Consider the following 9,258-nt stretch of genomic DNA (forward strand, 5'->3'; position numbering starts at 1 on the left):
TTCGTTGAAATAGTGGGTATTTATTGATTAAACATGTAGGGATTTCATTAAGAAAATCATCATACATTTATAAATGTATTTGCTCATTATCATGCCATCAGGAGGTACATTGCTATTGCGTTTTTGTGTTTTACTACTACTATATGCAAATATTTTTTTCTTTTTTAGCAGTAAATTGGCTTAATGAACATAAAATAAACATCAATCTAGATCATAGCAAGCAAGGAATTTTTAAGTTGAACACTGTAGTGTCAAATGCGAATAATTGCGGCCAACATGAATATACACTGGTTGAAATTTTAACAAATTTAAACTAAGTTTACTGAAGATGGTGTTAAGTATGTTATATTCGAGGCGTTATTACGAGATACTAATTGTTGTCATCTAAACGCAAATAATAACGCCGTTCCCATATTTGCTAGGCTTCGATCTTAATTGGTGGATGTAAACGCGGCCAGTCGACAAACTCCACTCCATAATGCAATATGCCAGTGGTGCCTACTCCAACAATTGTGCCCCAGAATAAAAGGAATAATAAGCTTTCTGTATTAAATTCTGCCGGAAAGATGGCGGTAATGAAGAGCATTGCCACGGCGAACAGCAAAACGGAAGGTATCTAAAAACGCACAAAAATTCCTTTAAAATCGTAAAATTTTACACTAATTAGAAGTTTACCGTGTTGTAGCGCCAAGTGCGTGTAATCACTAACGGTGATGGTAGTAAATTGCCTTCGTCTGGTTTGACCACATACTTGCCCAGAAATAGATCAAAACCATCCTGTAAAGTTACAAAAACATGTAAGCATTAAAAAAATTTGCAATTTTATTTCGAACGCGAACTCATGCACCTGTCTACTTCCGTCAGCAAAATTATTGAGATAGTAGCGAGTTGCCGAATTGATGCCATCTTGCATAAGACCGGCTTTTGTACGTTTTCCTGTGCGTGTGAAATCGGTTTTCAAAGCGCCAGTACCGGAATATTGCAGTGAAATCACATCCGCATTATCAGCCCAAACCTGAATAGATACAAGAAATAAGTTCATTTTTATTAAGTATATATGTATACAACTTACACCCTTGAAAATATACTCGAAATTGGGCGAAGCTCGTTCTACGATTTGGCCTGCTTGCAAAATTCCCAGCTTTTGTAGTACCGCATTCAGTGAACGATTGGCTAGCATACTTTGCACAACATTGGTGCGATCCAAGCAATCAATGCAATTTGTGCGAAATACGCCATCTTGTGCTGATACCAAACCACCATCTTCGCGCAAATGGAATACTGAGAACTCGTCCTGCTCGTGCGCAACGCGATCAATCAAAATCTGCAAGCGATCCCAACGCATTTTCTTGCATTCAGCGTGAAAGTCAAACGCTTCATAGCGTACATTGGGATTATTCATTTGCTGCACAAATGTCCGGAACGCGCGTTCCAAATTGCCCTCGGCGCGTTTTTGGTCCACCTATAGTTTACATAGAATATATTTTTTTTTTATTATAATTCTACACATATATTATTCACATTGCATAAATTACCAAGTTGAGTACTATTTGACGTCCGTATAGCATCACCTGTGCTTCGAAATGCTTCAAGCATGCCGCCAAGTGATCCTTACCCGGCACCAGCTCCGGATCAGGTTTATACCTTAGATTTGGCAATTGTCGCCAAAAGAAGGGCATACTTCCACGCGTCTGTTGCAAATACAAAAGAACTCTGTATAACTTTAATTCTATTATATAAAAATTGTCGGAAATCACCTGCACAAAGGATATACGTTGTCCATTGTACTCGACGATTTGTTCCGTTTCCACAAAATTGGCTACATTACCCGTCTCGTCAATGCCCCGCGCGAAGAAACGTGTGCCGGCGCGGTGTATAGAGCGGCGTGATATGATTGACCAAAAGAACGTTTGACCATTTACCTGCACTTGATTTATGGACACAACTGTAACAAAAAAATAAGTTGTTACAAAAATACCATGCGAAAAATATTTAATTAAATTAAGACTCATACAGCCTAGTACAATCGGCAAGGCGAATTTGCGCATTTCCGGACAATTAAAGTTACGCAATAAAGCGCCATTCCAAACGAAGCGCTCGTCGGCACGTTCGAACAAACCGTTCTAGGAGGTGTATAAAAAATTAGAAATGTTAATATATTTTATTTCCAATGCGATATATATACCTTCATGAAGTCCGGTGGCATGCCGTGCAGGCGCTGTAGGGAGTGTGTCAAATCGTACCAATAGGAAAAGTAAAAGAAACGCGTGTCCAGTGTTTGTCGCAACATGTTAAGATAGGTTTCATTTTGTTCGCGTTGTTTAGGTCGTAAATGTGTTATAGTTGGAATGTAGGGTATAATATCGTAACCTGCCAAACGCCATATTATGGCGCCACTTAGCATTCCGACGTAAAGACGATGAGTGGCTACAATTAGGTAATGACCACCTAGTAGTTGAATGGTGCCAAGTATGCCACAGACACGTCTGGTGGGTACTTGATTGTTCAGTTGGCTGCCTTTGCCTACAATAATAATGACATTATTAAATACATTTATACATTAAGATCCATGAATATTTTGCTGACAATTTCCAAATGCATCAATTACGTTTACTTACTTTGAACACGTACTGTATTCACGACGCGATCAATTACCAACAGCTCATCTTTTCCATTGGGTTCTACAACGAAACGTTCCGGCGTTATGTACCTGTGTTTGTTGTAAAGTAGTTATAAATCAATAAAATCAATCTTTAAGCATTCATATTCGTGTCAAAAGCTTTGTTGCCACATATATGCGGCGGACAGCTGCAAGGCTAATCCATTAATAATGTCATTTCAAGTGCATATTAAGTGTGCTCTACGCAAAATCACACACCCACCCACCGCACTTAAAGCTGTATATGCGCAAACTAACAAGCCCACTATTCACATTATCTTGGTCCGTTATCAACTTACAAATTCATGTCATCGTGTATATCCCAACTGGTGTCCATTTTGTATGTACCAATCCTTGTGAATTGCACAAAATTACACTTAAAATTAGTTTAAAAATAAATTCTTTTAAATCCGCTACTTTATTAATTTTGCTAATCACACCCTGACAACGAAATCAACCACACTAAGGGCGTTGTTTATGTTGGTTACAATTTACTTTATTGTCGTTAGTTTTTTCGTTGTTTATCTGTTAATTCAAAAGGCATTTATGCTATTTAATTAGTTTCATTACTGTAGGTAAATTTTTAATTTAGAATCGTGGACAAATTGGTTGCCAACTAAAATTTTGCGAAATTTGACAGTAATCAGCTGTAATATTAAATTCTGCACAGCGTTGCATTAACATGTCTTGACTACAGTGGTTGCTAGAGATTAAGAGCGCTCATAAAATATTTTTTTGTGATTATGGGAAAATCTTTTTTCAAGCATTAAAAATTAATATTTTCAGGATTTTGAGTAATGAAATAAATAAATTGGGTTTACGTGTTATGCTTTTTTGTTGCTGCCTCAAGTCGGTGGAACTGTCTTTGTTGTTTTTCTTCCCAATAAGATATCAAAAGTTACCGAAAAGTTTAATGACAGTTTATAGGTATGTAGGTAGGGGTACAGCCTCTGCGGTCTCAATTAGCGCTAGATGCACTATTTTGATGTACTATAGTAAAACCGGTTCAAACCAGAAAAATTTAGGACAAAAGTATCTGATGGCAGATGAGTTGGAATTGTTTTAGATCTTGCGTCACTGCTTTTTCGTCTGATTCTGCGCCTCATTTAAGCAGCAAAAAACAGAAATAAGATGTTAAGTATTGGGGAACATGTTTTCTGGATACGCTACTCCCATCATCATAACTTATCCAGTCAACCCAACTTTATCTTACATAGTTCACAGCAAAGGTGTTGTTGAGTGGGTGTTCTATGGCGAATATGTATTTCGATACTGATTGAAAGCGGACTGTCATTTCTATAAAATCACTGAAGTTTCGTCTGCTTGAACCTATACTCAGTAGTTGTACTCATTTTCACTGCCATAGCCTTGCAAATTTATTATAATGAAGTCTTTATATAGAACACCAAATAATGAGTCTTGAAGTTTTGTTTATGGTATCAACTCTTTATATGGAAATGAATGTACAAAATGCCCATTTTTGTCCGAACGCTTCGACTTTAAAGAGAATTAGGTAGTGAATTTTTTTCACGGTTCTCCCAATTGAATAATGTTTTTGGATCCTAAAGTCTACTTTAAAGGGTTATATCCACTTGTGAATTTCAAAAAAATCGATTTTTGCTTTTGCATATATATCCAATTTACATGTATTTGAGGTTATTCTCCGAAACTTTGAAGATCATTCAGCAAATTGTTTTGGAGATAGGAGTTTATTTGCAAAAATTCTTTAGCTTCGTGTAATCGTTTTCCTAACTTTAAAGGGGTTTTCTCGAAACTCGCTTGCCGAGTCGGTGAGTCGAACAAAAATTTTCTTGATTACTTTTTCTTAACTAAGAAAATAAACAATTAGGTCTCCGCTAGATTAGAAAAGGTAAAATGAATGAGGACTAATATTTAAATTTTTTTTCGATCACTTCAACTCTTCACGGTAAAATCCACGAAATTTCGCTGAGAGTTGACTCTACCTTACTTACTTACCTTCGTTTGTACCATATTTCTAAAAATAAGGAGCAGTAATAGAAATCCATACCTCTAGATCCCGGTACTTACAGGTTAATAAAATATAAACACCAAATTAAAATTAAGTATCTCTCATTGAAAAAAATATGTGTTAGGTAATTTTATTTTACTCAGAATGTCCTTCACCTGAAAACTGTAAAGCAGCAATCGGATTTTGAAAAACATGAAATTACTCGGAACACACCACTTTTGAGACTTATTCAAATTTAAGCCAATAACGCTGCACGCGCATCTTTCTACTTTTAAAACGACTTTTATCATTATGAGAAATTTCGGTTTTTATTTTTTGTTGTTTTTGTTTCTCTTTTCTTTGATTAGCATAAGCGACTCGTTTACTCTGAAGTTGCGTATTCAATACGAGTTTGTGTTTTTAAATTTATTGAAGTATTCCGTTTTTGTTTTATGATGTTATGAATGTGTGTGCATGCGTGTGTGTGTGGCTTAGAATTTCTTTGTTTTTATGCGCATTAGTCAAAGACGAGCCGGAAGCTCATATGCGATCAAATTAAGATTTGTTTTTATTTTGAAAATTTATTTAGTAAATGATCGATGCAAGAGCTCTGATTGCTGTCATTCAGGTAAATAAGAGGCCACGCGGAGCTTTTATAGAGCTGTGCAGAGTATTTGTTTTGAATTTAAATTTTATTGGGTAAAAGTGACTGGGGCTTTTGGCATTGAAAATTTGATGATTAGCCAATGGATATATTTTTATTTATATTTGTGAAACATATCAAAACATCTGAGCTCGATTTTGAGAAGTTTTCAAGATTTCCCTAATAACATTGCGATACGAAATTGTTCCAATCTCAATAGTTGTTTCCTATTAGGGCAGTGGTCCCTATGATTTTAACTTTAAAAATATTTTTCGTTTTCTATAAATTGGACAGAAATGCTGCCTCGAAATGTAGCAAACGAAAATTAGGCAATATTTTTTTGTGAATGTAGAGCTACGTGAATAAATAGATTTAGACAACTACACAAAGTAATACTTCTAACTGAATTCGGTTTAGTTAGAGATGATAGACTTGTGTGAATAGCACAGGAGTTAGCTGAAAGCTTAATTAAAGGCGTTTCTTAAAAACTAAATGTTATTATTTACCAGTGTTGCGTAGCTCTCATAACAAAAACAACAGTAATCAATATTGAAAAAATAATATTTTAGTATTTCGGTATCCCGAAGCCACAGTCCCGAAGTTTTGGGATTCAGACGGGATTGCAGATTATGTCTTCAATAGAAAACGAAATTATTCAACACATGCAAAAGATCATTATCCGCAGATTACACGTGGTAATGAATTTCTATTATCAGCATGAAAAATACATCAATGCTGCCTTTAATTAAAAAAACTCCCAACTATTACATTACGCACACAATGCGAGCTTCACTAAAGAAACAATAACAACCACTGTATGCTTTGCAACGCGCCGCCATTGTGCGCACCCAATATAAAATGTAATATGTAATTGCCCACCTGCGCTAATAAAAAATTTGCAAGTTCGTTGCTTAAGTCTTTTGTGTAACAGGCGTTTACGCCAACCTGACAGTGCTGAAGAAAAAACACACGTATAATATATGTGTCCATACAAGTATGCGCAAATATTATAATTAAAGTGCAATTGAATGGACGAAGGTTCTCACGTATGTATTACAACAATATGCTGTGATTACATATGTACATATGTTGGTATTTATTATGTTATCTGCCAGCACCTGTGGGGCTCAATAAACTGGTTGTTGTCAATAAAAAAAATTGGAAACGACTTTGCAGTGCATTACGTAAACATTGATGCTGCACACAGCTACACACACATATGTACCTACAATAGTATGCTTGCATATAAAATCAAATTAAAAGCGTAAAAGCGAGGAAAAAGCCGCAACAACAAAAATTATATAAAACTTTATGTTAAAGAATTCGAAAAATTTTTGCCGGCTACATTAAACACGAGCTCATAACAATGGGAAATGGGTGACGGAAGCAAGCGGGAAAGTGCCAGAAGAAACGAGAAGCGAGTGGCGAGCAGCGCAGGATAGGGCAGACAGCAGGCGTATACTGAGTGATGTTGATGGGCCGATAAGTTGGGCGATTATTCGATTGGCCCCTATTTTTTTTGTTTTTTTATATATTTTGGGACACAGGTGAACCGGTATGAACGATGTGGCGGCATTGCTAAAGCAAAAGAGTGAAAGTGACGTGCAACAATTCAATTTTATGCGCCGTCGGCGCTGATAAAGGTCCACAACCATGCTTATACATATATGCACCTAAATTTATGTATATGTTTGTGTGTGTGTGTGTGCCTGTCAGCATTTTAATGGCTAATATAAGAAATCAATATCGTTGAACTCACCTGACAAGTGTTGTCGACTTTGACGTCGAATTGCGGTTAGTGATGGGTTCACGCCTCACCTCTGCTGCGGCAGCAAGCATTCTCAGCCTCAGCTTTAGTGCTGCCAGCTTTAGCTTGTGATTGTGTTGTATAATGAGTACAATGCGATGATATTTTCTTTTGCATACTTTGTAAATATTTAATTACGTATATTATGGCCAACGGCAACGGACGCTTGCAACTACACATATATGTATATACATAAGTACATATATACATAAATACAAGAAAATATTGGTTTTCGTTTATTTGCCATTGACGTTGAAGATGTACCACCACACCTCAAGTTACCAAAAATAAAGAGACAACTAAGCAGCTATCAGTATTCCTTGAATGTCAAACGGAACCTCAAAGCAATTACAAAAACAAAAAAAAGAATATATAAAACATAAAAGTGAAAAACAAAATTAAATGATATTAGACATTGACACTGCTTGCAGCAGCTGCAAGAGCTTCCACAAACTTCTTGAATACTTATGTGCATCTTTTGCTAAGTTGATTGTATCTGAAAAAGACGAAACAGTCGTGCATTGTTTAGGTAGCCGTGGCGACAGCTGTAAAAAATTGTTTTGAGGGTGTATTCTAGTCCAGAAATTTGAAAAATCCAATTTTCTCATATTTCGGTTGTTTAGATATTCAAAAATACCGTAATTGCATAAAATTTTGTTAACAAATTCAAATTACGGTTATAACTCATTTTAAGTGGCACACGTAATGTGAAATTTTTGAAAATATTGATTTTTGTTTCTTGTTTTTCATATTTTGATAGTTTATACCTTTAAAAATTACATAAAATTAAAATTTATTATTTTTGGACCTTGTACAGGGTATATCAATTTTGTCACGAAGTTTGTATCATCCAAAACGGATACTGTATAAAATATATATAAATCGAGCTGAGTCGGTCTATCCATTTGTTTATACACGAACTAGTTCCTCAGTATTTGAGATATCGATCTGAACAAGTCCTTTTCTTTCCAAGAAACTGCTCATTTGTCGGAATCGCCGATATTGTCCACTGTAGCTATAGCTGGCATACTAACTGAACGATGAAAATAACGTCCTTGTATGAAAAGTTTTTTTTGTGAAGGGTGTTAAGGCCTCGGTGCAACCGAGGTAAACATTATTTCTTGTTTTCAGTACTTTTTTTGTGATAAAAAATGGAATAGAAAATAAGTTTTTTTATCAATTGCTAAAACGCTCGAAAATCGGGCCCCTAGAATACCTTAATAATAATCTTATTCTTAATTAAAAAATTGTTACAATGAATATATGTATATTAAAAGAAAAATTATCATAATATTAGCCGTCTTCAAATCGTAATTCACTCTGTTCTGTGGTGAAAAATATTTACATATGAGAGCAATTACAAAATTTTTTGTTTTTTCGTATCGTACTGAATCAAATCCGACCGTCATGTAAGCGCTCTTTAGATTGCCCAATAGCTAAATCTTGCACAAATGCATTTAAACCATTTAAATGAGGCCGGACGCATTTCCATCTGTCAATAGCTGCTGAATCGCAACAAAATTGATCTACTTTTGAAGTGGATGATTACTGCTTATAAAAAGTCCGTTACTTACGACCCCGTCACGCGAAAACGATCGTCGTTGAATCGTGGTGACTCGTGCAAACGGTGGCCAAGCCAGGATTGATTGTCAGGAAGAATTTTCTATATATTTTGTGGGATTGGCTGGGAATGATCTACTATGAGCTGTTTTCCTTCGACCATACTTTTAATTCGTCGACAATTGGACCATCCGACTGAAGCAATCACTCATAGGCGCCCAGCTTTGACCAGTAGGAGAGGAATTGTATTCCTCTATGCATCTACCTTATAGTCTGGTAGCCTGTTCTTGTCTATGGCGAATGATTTTGCTGGTTAAAAATTGTATAATCTTGATAACTCCTACTATTAATGTTAAAGTTAGGAAATTGCTGGTCCTAAACTCCTTTTGTTCAGAAATAAAGCGCTGTCTTCAAAAACATTTGAACCCCTAATCTATTGTGAAGTGCATTCCATTTGTGGCAAAACCTCAGACACCTAAGTCTGATGACAGCAATTACGAAAACTAAAAACGATCAATAAAATAAAAACTGAAGCAATCACTCATAGGCGCCCAGCTTTGACCAGTAGGAGAGGAATTGTATTCCTCTATGCATCTACCTTATAGTCTGGTAGCCTGTTC

At 35.8% G+C, this 9,258-nt stretch overlaps 1 protein-coding gene across 1 annotated transcript; it reads right to left on the reverse strand.

Annotated features, from left to right (window-relative positions):
* Positions 1–3,291, reverse strand: Sac1 (Sac1 phosphatase). Its single transcript, XM_014237338.3, has 10 exons — positions 2,959–3,291; positions 2,619–2,710; positions 2,186–2,523; positions 2,015–2,123; positions 1,758–1,945; positions 1,536–1,691; positions 1,073–1,462; positions 848–1,015; positions 676–777; positions 1–616 (listed from the first exon to the last, which is right to left on the reverse strand). Exons 1-10 carry the CDS (start codon positions 2,994–2,996, stop codon positions 419–421), a joined length of 1,779 nt encoding a protein of 592 aa, XP_014092813.1. The 5' UTR covers positions 2,997–3,291; the 3' UTR covers positions 1–418.
* Positions 3,292–9,258: the final 5,967 nt, after the last annotated feature.

Source organism: Bactrocera oleae, chromosome 5 (assembly GCF_042242935.1).
Source record: "Bactrocera oleae isolate idBacOlea1 chromosome 5, idBacOlea1, whole genome shotgun sequence".
Classification (NCBI taxonomy): Eukaryota; Metazoa; Arthropoda; class Insecta; order Diptera; family Tephritidae; genus Bactrocera; species Bactrocera oleae.

Bases quoted from the DNA above. Each gene is read 5' to 3' on its own strand.
- Sac1 (XM_014237338.3), bottom strand. From the start codon at position 2,996: ATGGACACCAGTTGGGATATACACGATGACATGAATTT. The intron at 1,946-2,014 runs GTATGAGTCTTA...TTTTTGTTACAG, and splicing joins CTTGCCGATTGTACTAGGCT to TTGTGTCCATAAATCAAGTG. The intron at 1,016-1,072 runs GTAAGTTGTATA...GTATCTATTCAG, and splicing joins TCGAGTATATTTTCAAGGGT to GTTTGGGCTGATAATGCGGA.